Here is an 18,265-nt window from a genome sequence, read left to right as displayed (position 1 = left end):
AATCTTACCAACTCCAAATTTTTGAGTGGTAGTGTACGTGTTGTTATGAATTTCCTTAACGCCTTTGCCTGATATACAATCTTTCAGCTTCAGTAATGCCTGTGAACCTTCCACACAATATGTGCATGATAACAGAAAGGGGATGTTACATGGAGAAACTCACTCACAGGAATCACCTCAGTAATAAATAACCAGAAAGTTCATGACATGCATAAACAAAATGGCTGGACAATGTTATGTTACATTGTTACATGTTATGTTACCCCCCCCCCGAATTAGTCATTAAAGTTTCACATTTCAGCTTTCAACTGACACAGGCTTGATTTACTCCAAAATGGTAAACGTTCATGACAAAAACTGAGGGACGAGTGAAAAATGAGATGTTCTGGACTGGTTCATTCTGATTTATTATGCTTAACTTTACTGGGATATTGCAATCCTAATAACCCACTGCATTTCTCTCCATCTCTCTACAGGTCACCGCATGAAGCCGGACGACCCTCATAAGCAGTTCTCCGATCGCCTGAGTGACATCGAGCGTTACCAGAGGGCCGGTCTGAGGATGAACCCTGGCAACGGGACCACCCGCTCCCACCAGACCCATTACAACCCCTCCAGCACCACACAGATACCAGGTGCGTGTTTTGTCCCTGGATGCCCTACAGATCCAGTGTGTGTGTTTGCTTGATTCAGACGTTCAGGCTCGTCACAACAACTCGCACCTCGACGTCTGGAATCTAGCAACCCCTCTCGATCTCGGCTCCCACGTCATTGTGTGTGATAGTGGGTGAGGATACGTTTTCAGATGCAAGTAAAGACGTTTGAGCATGATGTCTGCTAGCAAACCAGCAAAACTCTCACACTCTCAAAGGCACGTATGCACTTCGCTCGCAGTATTTTCAAACAGACATACACACCCAGGCAGATTTCACACCCCACCCGTTCTCCTTCACCGTAATGCTGAAATGTGCTTTTTTTATTCATTTCTGTTTGCTCACTGTTTCGGCAGAGTAGACTGAATCACTCACATTTCAAAAGAACTCAGACCGGTGTGTGTTTACAGTCATCTGACTCACATTTTAATCAAACGTTCATCTAAGATCAAGAGCCTCAAATGAGTTTTATATAGTTCCTTCGATCATTCGGGTCATAAACCTACAAATTTATTCCGTACTTCTCTCAGTTTCTAAGTTGGATGCTGTTTGTGAGCTGGATACACAGTGAAATCTTGTATATCAAACGTCTGATATGTTTTCATTGGCTTTGATTCTGTCATTTCGTTAAACAATTTCGCCGTTTTTGTTTGTTTTTGTTTGCTCACTGCATCTGTAGTGTAGGCAGAATCGCTCATATTTCGTAAAAACTCAAACAGAGTTGGCGTGTGTTTACGATTATCTAAGCAGTCGTGACTCACATCTCTCTGCGATCAATCAAAAAGTGAGAAAGACCAAATGCTCCCGAGGGTTAAATCACGTCCCGCTGCACTTCTTTCATCTTTTTTTCCTTCTTTTGACCATTTGCAAATCCACAGTCGAACCTAAAGCTCTGAATTGATTCCTTACTACTGTAAGTTCGTAAGTTCTGATAGCAAGTTAAAAGTAGATGCTGTGTACAACATTCATTTTGTCTGTCACTTAGTTTCTATTTCTGTTAGGTCATGTTAGGTAGCTCCGCCCACATTCAAATCTCTTTGCTTCTATTCTTATGATTGGTTTTAAATGACACATTCAATAAACAACTTCATGAGGTGCCTTTCAATCAATATCAAGCTCACCTTTATATTTATATATATATATATATATATATATATAAACAAAACAAAAAAATATGTTTTTTAATGTTTTTGAAAGAAGTCTCTGCTCACCAAGGCTGCATTTATTTGATCAAAAATAAAGTAAAAACAGTAAAATTGCAAAACATTATTCCAAGTTGTAATATACTTTAAAATGTAATTTATTTCTGTGATGACAAAGCTGATTTTTCAGCAGCCATTACAGTCTTCAGTGTCACATGATCCTTCAGAAATCATTCTAATATGCTGGTTTAGTGCTCAATGATTATGATTTGGTGCTGTTAATATTTTTGTGTAGAAAGTGATCTTTTTTTTTTCAAAGTTCAAAAGAGTAGCATTTATTTAATAAAATCTTTTTACATTTTTTTAACATGCCTTTATTTATACTTTTGATCAATTTAATGCATCCTTTCAGAATAAAAGTAAACATTTTTATACATATAAACAACAGATAAATAATTGTGTTGTTTTGCAAGGCCTTAAAAAAATATAACTTGTGTCTGGTTAGGACATGATGTAATGGTCAACCGGAACCCATAAAAATGTGGTTACTTTCGTAACGTTCATTATTGATGAGCAGTTTATCCACAATGAGCCGGTGAATTAGAGACACTGAATGTTTCGCTGGTGTTTTTGTTTGGGGTTTTTGGTAAATTCCTCCATCAGATTGACCTGATTTCTGAAGGGTGGACGCTTACACAAGCATTCCTGCAAAACCAAAGCCGTGACTCATGCAGAGCTCAGCGCGAGAAGAATGGGAGATTTACTCTCACCGCGTCAGGAGTGCGCTTGAGCTGGTAAATCACATCTAGTATCCGTATCTGCAGGTGGATTAGCAGAGGAATTATGTCTTCATGGTGCTGTCAGAGACCAGGACTGCCGACACACACACATCTGAAGCAGACATAACACATTAACAGAGCTTTAGACTGCGTGTCTGTCACTGCTGTAGGCCTGTGTGAGTGTGTGATACATCAAAACCTCACTGTTATGTCTGATATTAGCATAGTTATCTCTCACCTCAGGGCACTGTCTCTCTGGCTGGCTGTCTCTTGCATCGGCCCAACTTCACCTTTATGCCTAAATCTTAACACACACACACATTCAGTCAGACAGTTCTGTGTGGTATGAGGTTTGCAGACAGACATGTGTAAGATAGACATGTTTAATCAGATTTATCACACTCATCACAGGGTAATTAGATGGTCTCTCATTCCACCTGAATGATGCAAACCCTCTCTGTGTGTGTGGTGTTGATTGCATCATCCTGGAGTCTTGAGGTTTGCAGATTGTTGATGACTGTAAACAGATATTAAGTTACAAAATTCACAGCACAAACACAGACATGGTTCATACTTAAACAGATTTGTCAAAGCACACAGTACGTACACACACCTATTGTCATGCCGGTGGAGCAGGGAGGTGAATTAAAGTTGGCTTTAGTTGACTTGCAGCGACACGCTTCAGACAGGAATAAAACGAATGAGGAATAAACGAAACGAAAAAGCAGAGGGAGTTTAATGAAGAAAATAAAAGCACAAGCGCATAGAGATGTGGGCAGAGCTGTGTGGTGTTTATTCATGCGCTCATGCATATCCCACATACTGCGGAACAGACATGCACATAAAATATGTCTGTGCAAAAGATTAATTATTTTGCATAAAGATAAGGAAGTCTTGACTTTATGGATCATTAAAATTGTTTGCATTGTTGCAGTTTTGCAGGCATTCTCTGCCTAAAACTACATGTAGTCATTGACTAAAACAAAAATGTTTTATGTATAATTATTTAAATAAATATGTTTTATTTAATATATTTCTAAATTGCTCTTATTGTAAAATATATTCATTAATTTCTAGATTAATTCATATTATTTAAATAATAATGTTATTATATTAATATAAAAATATTATGTTTTATATTAATTATATTAATTAAAAGTTTTATTAAATATTAAAAAAAAATAGTTCCCATAATAAAATATGTAAAATAAATTAATTATTTTAATTTCTAGATTAATTTATATTAATTAATTAATCTATAAAATAATTAGTTTTATGTATACTTAAATATGTTCAAATAATCATGTAATAATATTAATATAAAAATATTATGTTTTATTTTAATTATATTAAATAAATTTAAATTTAAAATAGTTCTCATTATAAAATATGTAAAATATATTAATTAATTATTAATTTACATTAATTCATCCGTAAATCAATTGATGGATTTATGTATAATTATTTGAATGTTTAAATAATCATTTTATATAAATGTATTATAATATACTGTACATATACAATTAAATAATTTTAAAATGGATTAATATAAAATTATATATTTATATAAAAATCATATTTTATATTAATTAAAATGTATTATTTTATTACAAATATATTAATGTTTAATTTTTAGTATTCAATTTTTGTTTTTACTTTTTTATATTATTTACATCTTTATGTATAAATATAACACATTTGTGAATTGTAAAGTATATGACATTACAATAATGAGAACGGAGGTAAATGTGCTTTATTGTCATGAAAGTAGTGTCACAAAAATGGTCTTTTTCAGACAGTGAACAGGTTTAAATCTGAGACTACATGTGTGTGAGGACTTCAGAGAGTGTTTGAGTGTTTTAAGGAGGTGTGGCGAAAGATCTGACAGGAAAACCAGACTTCATGGTGGCTGTGTTTGTTTTTGCTGGTTCTGAGGAAAGCCTGCATTTCCACTCAACGTTACACAGCTTCTCTCTCTCTCTCTCTCTCTCTCTCTCTTACTCTTTATTCTCTTCTGTCCACAATCATACTATTTAAATAAGCAGTATCTTTTTGATTATATTTTATTCATTTTTTATTTTTTATTTTTTATTGCTATATATTTATATTTCATTATATATATATATATATATATATATATATATATATATATATATACTTAAAATAATATATATAGAAACATATTTTAGAGGAGATTTTATCTGAACAGTTAAATGAAGTCAATTGGCATGACATAATTAACTAATAACATCAGAAAGAATTATAATTTAGGTAACTGAATGCTAAACACCATTATGAACAACACCATCTATGTAAACAGGGTATTCCAGTCAACCAGAAAATAGTTTTTGATCAGTGAATCAATCCTTTGACAGAAATGAACTGATTCGCTAGAACAAACTGATTTAATTGTTCAGTCACGCTATGCTACTGTTTGTTGGAAACATAGAGTTGCTGTCATATTACTAATATATGTGTTTAAGTTAGTCACATTGCTACTTTTAGTTAGCTTCACCCCAACATTAGTCCACTCAGAGATGCACAAATCTCACATATTGTCCTGCTCACAGACTGTTTCTGTGACATGCTGCTTTAATAGTGCTAGAAATCTTTCTGTTATTGACGTTGTGTATCAGCCAATCAAAATATTTGAGTGAGATGTTTATTTTCAGCAGAAGCACCAGCTGTGGCCTGAATAAGAGCATTTATACTGAAGAATTTATCATTGTGCGGCGAAAACCAGAGAGAGAGACTGAGAACAGCGTGTTATTAGTAGTGTTTGCTAAGACAAGCATCACTGTTACTACTGCTCATGCTTACGGTTATAGGGATTTATTCAAACCCCTTACCCCAAGTATTAAACTTTGGCATTACAGACGTGAATGATATTTCAAATAAAAAAACAAAAAAACATAGACTTGCTTTTGTCTTGGACTAGTAATAAACCACCCTAGAAAAAACACACTACACTTTGCATGAACAAGCACCGCTCACATTTTTCTCAGAAAATGTAAAAATCTACTCGCATACGTCTCATATCTCATACGTGTATGTGTGTTTGTCGCAACGATTAGCTTGTAACAACTATCTCATCTCAGTCTGAGAGCAAACAGGATTTATTTGCATGTCAAATTGGCAGTTCAGTGTACACACACACACACACACACACACACACACACAAACATACTCTATAATTTCCAAAGTATCTTATTTTTAGACTCGTGCAGTGACTGTTGTGTGTGTGTGTGTGTGTGTGTGTGTGAGAGAGAGAGAGCGTGAGAGACAGCTGCATTTTAATGCTGACAGAGTGTTTTAAAGTGTTCGGATCATACACACATACAGGCGTCACATGCTCAAGATAAGATATGTGATAATCACACACCTTTAACAGACACCCAAAATATCATTCCTCATGACACACTGATACTTTTCTTGGCTCATCAGCAAAACAGAAAAATTAGTTATCTACTCACACACACACTTTTGACAGATGGAGTTCTAACGCGCGTGTGTGTGTGTGTGTGTGTGTGTGTGTGTAATGTGACACCAGCATAAGATTTCATGTTTGTTTTTCTCGGCACCTTTGATGAAAACACTAGCAGCTCTCTCACATTGAACGTGTGTGGACAAATTCATTGTGTCGCAATCCTACAAACACACACACAGGGCTGGGTGGCATATCTAATAATCACTGTATATGCATGATGATTTTGCTGCCAAAATAAAATTAAAATTAAGCAACAGCATCTTTGGTTTACACTTCATTAACAAAAATGGTGTTGTTCAGACTACTTCCATAAATCAGTTTAATCATCTGAATCAACTGTTCGTTTCATTCAGTGAACTGATTCAACAGTTTGTTTATCATTCAAAAAGGTGTACAATGTTTACAATTAAAAAAGTGTTGTATTGCTGCATATAACAGCTTCTCTGAGATATATAATACTGAGACATTTATTTTAACTTTATTGCACAGTGTTTTATTATTTATTGCATTAATGCATATTTTAGTTTGGTACATTTCTGTTTATCTCTTGCTGCATATGAAAAAAAAAAGTTTATTTTATTAATAATATTTGTGTTAATTTACAGCAACTTTAAAGAGCTAATACATAAATATTAATATATAAATATCTTAAATATTATCAAAAGGATATAAAATATGAAGTTTTCTTTTAACTATATCGTACAGCATTTTATAATTTATTACATTAATTTATATTTTGTTTTGATAAATTTCAATTTATTATTATGGATTATTACATTGTAGAATATAAATGTAAAATATCTTTATTATGTTATTATGTTGTTTAATAATTTACAGCAATTTTTAAGAGTAAATACATAAATATCAGTATAGAGATACTGAATAATATCTGAACAAGTGCCTATAAATGAATAAATGTAATTCAGTATGTATATATATATTTATTTTATTTTTATTTTGTTGTAGCATTATGGCCAGATCAGATTGACCCTCCTGCACTGAAGACTTGCAAAGTGGAAGACGACTTACGCTGGTCAAGTAAGAGACCTTACAAAGTCACCTTTGACTTTGATTTTATTTATTTATTTTGGGTTAATCTATTCCTTAGCCATACATCTGTTTCAGAAAAAAAAACTTTTATTGTTCGGTGCTCTTTTGTGTTATTGGTAGTTGAATGAGAGTATGAATCACTGTTGCATCTAAATCATCAAAAACCACATGCACACACACCGTTGTCCTCAAATGACTTTTTTAATATGCAGATGTGTGTGTGGGTGTGTTGCCATCATAATGGGTGAATCATAAAATTAATGATCCAATCAGAATCCAGCGTTTTTGTGGAGGGGCTGAAACAAACAGAATATAAAAAATGATCTACTTTCGCTTACACACGCACACACATGCATGGAAACAGAAACATCAATAAACATTCTAAGTGTGTGAAATACACACACACACACACACTTGCTTTGGAACACACACATATAAACACACTCACTCGAAAACATTCACACAAACTCTGGCTGCCATGGACACACAGCCACATACCTGGTTCTGGCACGGTTTTCCTTCCCCACGGCGACACAGAATTCCTGCCCTTCCTGTTCCCGCAAACCCCAAACATCCAAACCAGCTGAGTCATTTTTACCTCCAACACACACAAACACACACACACAAGATTCCTTTTGTCACACCAGCCCCTGTGACATTTAAGTTATAGCTTTCTTTAATTGCACTTTGATTGATTGATTTATTATTCCTTATAGACTTGCTGCGTGTCAGGTGACATGTTTCAAAACACCAGATGGCAGTTTCAACATAATTCATGCTCTGTGATGTGAGGAAATATTTGACGTTTATTAAAAGCCACACTGCAGCTAAAAATATTGTCACTCCTCTACTGGGTGTTTCATTTCATTCAGTACGCTCTGTAGTTATTTATGATATATATATATTTAAGTCTGCATGTTTTCCATCAAAAATAGCAGTATAAAATGGGCTGATCTGGCATGCATGTTTCTTTTTCACAGCCATGTCACAGTCAGCCATCACAAGATAATTAAGGGTATTCACTCCCACATTTAACTGCGGTTGTCCTTCCCGAAACTTTGCAGTGTTTAAAACTCACACAAAGACAAAGTTCAGTTCTAGAATTCACTATGCACTTCAATATGCATTCAAACTTCTAAATTAATTTCAAACGTACTTCAGGTCAGTCAGTATCAGATTTGATCAATTCATGTTATTGCAAAGGAAATCATTTTAGAATCAGAAGTTTGACTACACATTTCATGCACAATATGACTACACATTTAAAGGCGTAGTCCACCCAAACATTTAAAGATTCTGTCATCACTCTAATGTCATTCCAAACCTGTATGACTTACTGTCTTCTGTGGAACACAAAAGAAGATACAAAAATTAATCGGAAGTCTATGGGACCAAAACCGTTCGGTTACCAACACTCTTCAACGTGCATGTCTCTTTATCACTGTCAACCGTCACAAGGTAATTAAGGGTATTTACTCCAACATTTAACTGTGGTTGTCACTCTTGAAACGCTGCAGTGTATACGTGGCCAAAGAGAGTTTGAAAAGCTTACAGAAACATGATTGGAAGGCAGAATTCTGTTTTAGAATTCTCAGGTTTGTTCTAGAACTGCCAAATATGGATTTGAACATTTTGGAGAATACTTCAGGTCAGTCAATAGTAAATTAGATTAGTTTACACTATTGCAAAGTTTTCCAAAAAATTATTTCAGAATCATGAGTTTTAATGAAGTTTTTAATGAAGAGATCATTCACTCACCCTCATGTCTTTCTTCTGTGGAACACAAAAGAAGATTTTTTGAATAACCACAGTATGAACAGTCAATGAGACCCAAAACTGTTTGGTTTTTCTCTTCTTTTTTGTTCCACATAAGAAAGAAATGCATACTGGTTTAGAATAACGTGAGGGTTGTAAATTATGACAGACTTTTAATTTTTGGGTCAACTATCCCTTTAAGTATCAATTTTGTCTCAGTTGTTTCTCTTAAAAAATAGCTCAGATCATTTGGGCTTCGAAGAACTTGATGTGAAATGTTTGCATATATGTGCAGAACTCATCTGAGAAACATCTGAGCAGTCTGAGAGTTTCATTTTGCTCTCCATCGCTCTCCATAAGAAACAACTGAGATATTAAGTAGATCTCATTTGTGAAGTGGGTTCAGATAGCATGTGTTCTGTGCTGCAGACTTGCGTGAGTTTAATGTTGACTCACCGCTCTGAACTGCAATGATCAGAAACGCCTACAGGAATAATGAGATCCAACAGTTCTTCTGTTTCATAATAATTGCTTCCGAAAGAACTGAATATTGATTCCTTTCAACCTCCTAGAACAGCAAAAGCAGCTTAATAATTGTGATTTTTGGATCAATAATAATGCAGTCGTTTCAGCAAATGGATTTTAGAGTCAATAAGGTCAAAATTCCTCACTGGAGAAAAAAAAGGCATTCCTGATTTATTCACAAATGCGTCTCATTGTGATCCAGGTTCTGAATCAACGACCTGATTTGTAAATCTCCAGTACAGTATCAGATGTTTGTGAATGGTAACCTGAGCCGTCCTGATGTATGAGATGGCGGCGCAGCGCATGTCGGAGATGAGCTAGTTTGCATGCGACGTGCCGTGTTGTCTTATGGACTACAGCTCTAACATAAACACACGAGATCTACATGTTTGCCTGCGTCTCAGGTTCTCTGCCTGTTGGAGCGATATGCCATTACCTTCAGTTATCATTCATCAACATCCAGTGCAAACATTTAGCCATTTCAGCCCTGCTCCAGTTTTTATGCCTGCTTGTACAACCATCGGTTTATCATTTGGAAGAATAGGCTATAAATATATGAGATCGCAACCATAAATTGTTCAAACAACTACATTTATAGTTTTTTTTTTAACCCAGTAGCATTCTTTTTTGTGGAATATCTTAGTGCTGGGCAACGATTAATTGCGATTAATCACATCCAAAATAAAAAAAAATTGTTTATATAATATATGTGTGTGTACTGTGTAAATTTATTATGTATATATAAAAACACACATAAAGTATATATTTTGAAAATTTTACTTATAATTTATATTATATATAAATATATTAAATATATAAACATAACATATTTTTCTTAAATATGCATGCATGTGTGTGTATTTATATATACATAATAAATGTACATAGTACACACATATATATTATGTACACAAAAACTTTTATTTTGGATGCAATTAATCGTGATTAATCGGTGCCCAGCACTAATATATATATAGTATAGTACATTTTTTTATATAGTCAAGTAAGTACAGTGCAAATTGGTTTAAAGCAGTTTTATTAAAAATCAGTCTTGAAGCGCTGTTTGTATATGAACATATAATAGATATACATTTTTAAATTATTTAAAAGCAGGGTATTTCATAAAATGTATGTTGCTGGGTTAAAAAAAACAAAACAATAGATATACTATTTAAACTGTAGATGTTCGGACAAATTATGGTTTTCAAACATTAGTGGAACATGTTCATACTTATTGTGCAACACCAGATGGTTAAAAATAATAGTTTGAGGCCTCTGTGTATGGCATAGTTGAGTTACATGCAGTGATTGTTTGGTTGGTTCCTGTGGGTTTGTGTCATCAGTTGAGCATAAAACCACATAGTAGAAACTCCAAGCATGAACTATAAGCAAGTCTGGGATCCACATCATTGTATGATTGTTGGATATGTGGTATTTTCGATACCCTACATTCTAAAGCAAATATACATGATTTGATTAGATTATATAGAGTATCAAGTATATATTTCAGTCTTTATGTCTCCATGTCTTTCTTTCTCCTGGCCACATGATTTGCCTGGTCCAGGTGTAATCCATCTGTTTTTGCATTGCCATTTTATAGGTGAGGGCCGAGATTTGCATCCTCACCAGAACCCTGATCCCACACACAAACACGCACAATACTTGCCGATTAGCTACTGCTTGCTCTTCTGTTAACAAACAAAATCAGTTTCTACAGCAGTCAAATGAGGCAAACCTCTGTAGTGAGCCGGGTTACACGCTTGACTGTGGGCTAGTGGAACACGGCAAACTGAACTGATCGCTGTGATGGGTGAAAACACAATTGGGGAAGGATAACAGCGTTTGACAGGGGCCATTTGCAGGAGAATATTAAGTTTTTTTCCATTTATTTTCATTTGGAAACACTAATGCTGAACTTTAAAGTAGCGTTTTTTCCCACCTCAGGGCCATAACGGCCATAGATAGCACAGAAGGATGTTTTTTTCCCTCAGTAGTCATCATGGCTTGGTTGTGCCAAGACCAAATGTCCCTTACATTTTTGTTTTATTTTTATTTTTTGCATTAAAATTAATAATATTGTTTCTGCAGAACTTACTATTAATTAATTAATAATATGCACTAATATGTATTTTTTTTAAATGTTCTGTTCCTTATATCAATTTTATTAATATCAATAATAGCATTAAAATATTAGCAATAAAATTTATATAAATATTGTTTCTGCCGATTTTTTCCCAGGCATTATTTATTATTAATAATTCATTTATAATATTTATTAAGATTTAATATTTTTCCTTACAAATATCTGTTATTTTCCCCATAACGATTTAATTTATTCATAATTTTTATTCATATTTAATATTTTTCCTTAGAAATGTCTGTTGTTTTCCCCATAACAATTTGTATTAATATTCCTATTTATATTTAGCATGACACTGCAAATGTGAGATATAATACAAATACTTGGTGGATAAAAATATGTTGTCAGGAAACATCAAACCATTGCTTTTATTTTATATTAATATTAAATATTAATATTGATTCTGCAGTCATTTTTATTTTTATGAATATTTATTAATTAACAATGGTAATTAATATTAATGCTTTTCTGTAGAAATGTGCCATTTCCCCAATAATAGAGTTTTAAAATATTAGCGTGTTTAATAATATTAACATAGCTATTAATTGTAATATTGATGTTAATATAAAACATAAGAAGGCCAATGTACATGTAAACATAATGAACAAAGTACTGAGTGTATATATATATATATATATATATATATTGACCTCTATTTAAATCCTTTGTTTAAAAAAAGGGAATTCACTCCCTTAAATATGTTGTCAGAAACATCAAACCGTTATTTTTTAAAAGGGGAAAATGTCACATAATTATGGGTTATACCACATGGTTTCCTGCTCTCTTTTTTCTTAGTTTTTAAAGAGTTTTTCCACTGACACTAATGTAGATCATGTGTGAAGTGGTTATGCTGAGAAACAGCAAACTAGTAACTCTCTAGAGGAACGGTCTTCGAAAATAGGTCTCAATAATGTGTTTTTTATGATGTAAACAACATCAAGTTATCATCAGCCAGGTTTAAAATTAAACTCTCTTTTTTAATAATAACAATAACAATATGTTTCTATCCACCAAGGGCTCTGAAAAGGTTGAAGACCCCTGTTCTGGAAACGTTCTTGTCATTAATATCCTGTCAGGCACTAGAGGGAGACACTGAGTCTAAGTCTGAGGGTAAACAACATATACAGTTTGGGTGTTATATCTGGTTTGCAGCTGTTTCTCAACTCATTTGTCAGATTTCCGCTTTTAGTAATTAATCTCATATGGTGTGTGTGTGTAAATGTGTGTGTGAGCATGAGTAAAACTGCAGAGACTGGCAAGAATTTGTGGCCATTTCCGTTAAATCAGTGGCAGCTGAAATCTTGAATTCTCCTTAGTGCAAATCAGATTCTGGCCCCCCAAACGGGAGAAAGAGAAAGTCAACACCCCTCTGAGAGAAAGAGCGAGAGAGCATGGTCTGAGGAAATTGAAATGGAACTGTATGTTTTTCTCTCTTTCTCTGTTTCTGTTTGCAAATGGACCCAGTGCCCCAGACAAACGGGGGGAGAGCGTTTTAAACGAGTCAGTGGCACGCACAGACGGCATTCTCCTCCCTCAGGCGCTGGCATGCCAAAGCCTGCTCCAGTATCCCAGCAGTCCCTGCTCGTATGTGGGCAATAAGCAGAAAAATCAAACCAGAAAACAGCACTAACTGGCGGAAACAGGCAGCAGTTTGTGCTTGCGTGCAGGTGCACGGACGTTTCTCTTACACCTGTTCGTAAAGACGTGAACACTAAATGAAACTCCAGACGTCAGAGCATACCAGTCTTCATCATCATCTTCCTCCCCAGCCTCATAACATTAGGCTTCCACTGACTGTTTTCACTTTTACCATTTATCAGACGATCGTGTGGAGTTCACAAATGACACTAGGTGGAGCAAGATCAGTGTGTCAATAGGGTTCTGAGGCATCTAATGCATTTGATTTTAATTTATATTAATAATATATATTAACATTATATTACGTATTATGTTAATATAATGTTAATGTAATGTTAGCATAAATAGTAATGGCATATATATATATATATATATATATATATATATATATATATATATTAGTGGCATATATATAAATTCATTTTGATGAATTAATGTTTTATTAAATAATTTTTTTAATAAACTATTTTATTTTTAACTTTAATTCAATCTTGCTCTAAATTTTAAAAATATATATTTTAATTTAAACAATTTAAATTAAATAAAAAATTTAAACACTATTTAGTAATCATGGGAAAAGCATGACAATTCTTTGGCCAAAATATGTGGAATTTTGTGTTCATATCATTACTATTTTTGTTGTATATATATGTGTATGTATATATATTGTTTAAATTCTTAATACTATAAGTTTTGTTCTCATTATTGTGAAAAAATAATAGATTATGTCAATTGCAAATCATTTAAATAGGCATAAGTTTTTTGGGCAAAATATATTTTATGTTTAGATTTTAGGGTGAATTGTGATCTGTTAAAATGTAAAACTATGTCTACAATTCAAAGACAGACGATCACAAACATTTCAATTTTTTTTTTTTGGTTTTAATTAATAATTTATTACATTTATTACATTTTTATGCAATTTTTTTGGGGGGGGGGGCTGAAATGTGATTTGTAAAAACTTAAAACTGTCAAAGAAAGACAGACAGGAAATCACAAACATTTCGTATTTTTTTATTATGATTTTAATTATTTAATTAATTAATTATTATAATAAAAATATGTATTATTTATTTAATTTTGTAAATAATCTATATTTTATTTCTTAGCTTTAATTCAGATGGTCTGAATTTTTAAAAATGATTAAAAATGTCAGCTTTATTTAGTAATCAAGGAAAAAGCATGGAATCTTGCATTCTGTGATCTGTTTGTTGTTTAAATATTAAAGTGACACTGTCTTTATCTTTCTCGTCCAGGTACGGATCTGTTCCCTCAGAGGACGTCCTTCCCATCTCTGTCTCCATTAACGGCTCCTCGGTTCTCAGATTCACACATGCATTATCCGGGTCCCTTCACCTACTCTGCTAACCCGTCCAGCACTGGAATCGGCGGTCTCAGCGTGGCCGGGATGCCCACCTCCAGCCGCTACCACACCTACCTGCCTCCTCCATACCCCGGCAACCAGAACCAGAACTCCCACTTCCAGACCAACTCCTCGCCGTACCACCTGTACTACGGCACCGGATCCGGCTCCTACCAGTTCTCTATGGTTCCGACTGGCGGCACCGGATCGGGAGGCGACAGGTCGCCCACCCGCATGCTGACGTCCTGTACCGCGGCGGGCGGAGCCGGAGGCACCGCGGGCGGAAACAACAGCCTGCTCAATGCCAGCCTCGGCAACCAGAGCGACGGCGTGGATGCTGACGGCAGCCACAGCAACTCGCCCACAGCGATGAGTGCGTCCACACGCATAGACGAGTCCGTCTGGAGGCCTTACTGAGAAAACGTGTGTAGAAAGACTGAGAGAAGAAGTCGAAATTTAAAGAAGAGGTGAAAAGTCTTGCATGTTTGATTGTTTTGTTTCTTCGTCCTTCTATGACATGTCAATTGCTTCTAAGAGAACCAAAGTGAACCGATGACCAGACATGAGTCTGAGCGCTCCATACAGGACAGAAATGGACCTCCGCTGATCAAAACTAAAGGAGGACAGAAGTCTCACAGGAAAATGAGGTGTATATAGAAAGATTATAATTAAGAAAAGGCATCCCATAGTAATATATCAGCAACTTTTCTTACTAAAAAAGCTGAAAAACCAAAGAAAAGACATATTCTGATGAGCCTGTATCTGAAAAAAGCCAATTTATCCAGCCTTACAAACCAATCTGCCAGAACGCTGTAATTCCCAGAGTGCTTTGCAACCGCGAAACCGTGTCATGCAGACAGTATGAGAGAGCTTCACAGAGCTGCAGGACTGTGGGACTTTTAATGTATAAATATGATGATAAACAAAAATGCTAGCCACGAGTTTCAGGTACTTTCCAAACTTGCTGAAATAGACTTGATTTCATACAAGTGTGGAGATTTGTGAGATGTTGTGTCAATGGGTTTTTCATTGAAATGGATTTTAGGGTGAATATCACAAAACCTGTCAGGAACATATTCAGGTCATATTTAATGAGAAATGAGAAATAATATTTTGCATTAAAAAAATGATGCTCGTTTTTATTTTTTTAGAACCATTTATTTTTGCATTTGCATTGTGACATTGTTTTAATCAAAATGAAGCACATTTGACCCTTACATTCTCATTATTGTAATGCAAAAAATTGTTCTCATTACTGTAATGTAAAAAAAATAATGATATATTATTTCATTTGCAAATCACTTAAATTTACATAAATATAGGCATCGTTTTCATTATGCAAAAATATTTTTTGCTTTGATTTTAGGGTGAAATGTGATCTGGATGTGCTTTCGTGAGATTCACCCTTTAGCTGCGGGTTCTCGATTTGTAGAAACATAAAACAGTGTCTATAATCCAAAGACAGACAGGTGTTTGATTTTTTTTTTTTTTTTTATTTTCTTGCTTCATGCCAAAATCAGAACAATTTATTCGTCTTTGAACTTGTGGAGACTTGTCTTTTTTGGAATAGTTTTTAGTGTTTTTTTTTATTTTTTCTCAGTGTTGATCGCTTTTTATGAATTTTTTTCAGGCTATTGATTTGAGCTCAGTTTTATGGTTTGTGTATTTTTTTTTTTTTTTTTTTTTTTTATTTATTTGAGCCAAAGAGGATGCGTTCCTATGGTTCTGGGTCACAAACATTTCGTGTTTTTTTTTTTTTTTTTTTTTCGATCTTTTGATTTCTTTGTTTTAATATAAAATTGGAAGTTGTGCTACTGTAATATATTCTTTCTAAATTATACAAAAGTTTTAATGTAATGCCTATGGTTTCCAATGCAGCTTTAATGCACTAAAACATTTATTTAAGAGGGTATATGTCCTTGTTAAACCACATAATGGAGACATTCTTACCAGATTGAATTCCACGTGATATTTAGTCATGTGCCTGAAAGGCCTCAACCATCACAAGCCAAAGAGTTCAACAATCACCTGTTGTCATTCCACGTCTCTAAAGTGTGAAAAATATGTTGCTCTAAGCACCTACATTATGTGTCTATTTTTCCTACCTTGTTCTTGCAATGACTGAAATCGGAGACAATAATTGGGCACGTTTGAAAGGAGATCGCCCGTGATTATTTGAATAACAAAACCATGCACAAGCTCATACAAGGAGGGTAAAGTGGCCATGACACACACACACATATACATCCGCGTAACAGGTGTAAATGAATATTTCAGCGCATAACCCAGAGGTTTTTCCCATGCTCACACCTGCTGCCATCACCTGAGGGCCGAGAGCCCCAAAAGAGCAAAGGAAACAGGTAGAAAGATGGATGAAGAGAGACGTATCACCTTTCGCAATCATTGGTCATCCTTCAGGCCTTGTTATCCAAGCAGAAGTGCCCGTGTTCAGCTTGATTCACGGCCGCTTTGATGCCTTTATGTGGGCGGTTATTTTCCTTCCCATTGTGCCTCTGCTTGATTATAGCTGCAAGCTGCAGGCTACAGGAAAATGGATTCAAAATGTGAGCTGGTCTAGTTACAAGCGGGAGTCGATTCTCTCCTGCAAGGACTTCTGGGTAATAGAAACCCTGGGTAAACTATTTGCTTCTGTGTTGTAAGATTCTCTCTCAGTGCCTCGGTCTGGATCTATTAATGTCTGTGGATATCAAATCATGTCAGTGTAACAGCTGTATTTTCTCCAAAGAGTTTGTTGTGATTGTTGATTATGATTGAGATGGATCAAGACTCCAAATCAAACTCAATTAAGATTTGCTGGCCCAGAACAAGACCAAAAACCTATCTATTTATTTCCACTGTATCAATACTGATTGTGTGTTGCATTGAACATTCTATTGATATCAAGGTTCTGTTCCAAAACCTAACTTTTGAAAATAAAGGTTCTGTATTGACATTGAAGGTTCCATGAAGAATCTTTAACATCAATGGAAACATTCCAAAGAGGACAAGTTCTTTAGATTATTAAAATGTTCTTCACAAGCAGGAAAAAAACTGGATCTGTTAAGAACTGTTCACTAAAAATTTCTTCAAGGAACCAAAAATGCAAAAACACCCTTATCGAACCTTTATTTTTAAGAGTGTAGTGAGCTCCCTACGAAGGCAGCACAGAATCTGTGCCAAAAATTTAGCGGTGTAAATATGCCTGCGGGTTTCTCCCTATGTGAAATGTTTCAAATCAGTCATTTATTTTGAAGGCAGAAGCCTATGTAGGCAGCAGTAGGTTTTGGAACACAACCCAAATGTTGCCATGAGTCAGTGGTGTTTGTAAAGTGCACAGATTCGAATCATGCCGAAAGAGCTAAAAAGCACAACACACTCCTGTTGAAATTGTCTTTTTCACTCATTGTACGTTTGTAATTTTGGTTCCGAAATATGCTCTTTTGTTCCTTCATTGTGTGCTAATGATGTAGTTTTTTATGCATTTTAATTAAAAAAAGATCAGGATTTGCTTGTGATTTTGAATTTCATTTACTTAATGTTTTTTTAATTCAGCCATTGATTTCACAATGCCATAAAAAAGTTATATAAATTAAATTTCCTCAATATTTCCACATTTCAGTGGTGTCATTTGTTTGAGATCATGTAAGTTTGAAGGTTTAACATATTTTTATAGTCCTACAGACAGAAATTAAACTGCTTCTAATTTTTAAAATGATGTAGCATAGTCTATCAA

General features: G+C 34.5%; 1 protein-coding gene across 2 annotated transcripts in view; it reads left to right on the top strand.

The window, feature by feature from the left end:
- Positions 1-18,036, top strand: part of runx3 (RUNX family transcription factor 3) — a 60,433-nt gene extending 42,397 nt beyond the window's left edge. For both annotated transcript variants that reach the window (XM_058796045.1, XM_058796046.1), the window contains 3 exons: positions 477-635; positions 7,028-7,099; positions 14,426-18,036. In XM_058796045.1, coding sequence (XP_058652028.1) covers positions 477-635; positions 7,028-7,099; positions 14,426-14,949 — 755 coding nt within the window. In that variant the 3' untranslated portion in view covers positions 14,950-18,036. The remainder of the gene's footprint in view (positions 1-476; positions 636-7,027; positions 7,100-14,425) is intronic.
- Positions 18,037-18,265: the final 229 nt, after the last annotated feature.

This window comes from Onychostoma macrolepis, chromosome 13 (assembly GCF_012432095.1).
Source record: "Onychostoma macrolepis isolate SWU-2019 chromosome 13, ASM1243209v1, whole genome shotgun sequence".
In the NCBI taxonomy this organism is placed as follows: Eukaryota; Metazoa; Chordata; class Actinopteri; order Cypriniformes; family Cyprinidae; genus Onychostoma; species Onychostoma macrolepis.
This window is presented reverse-complemented; position numbering and strand designations above follow the sequence as displayed.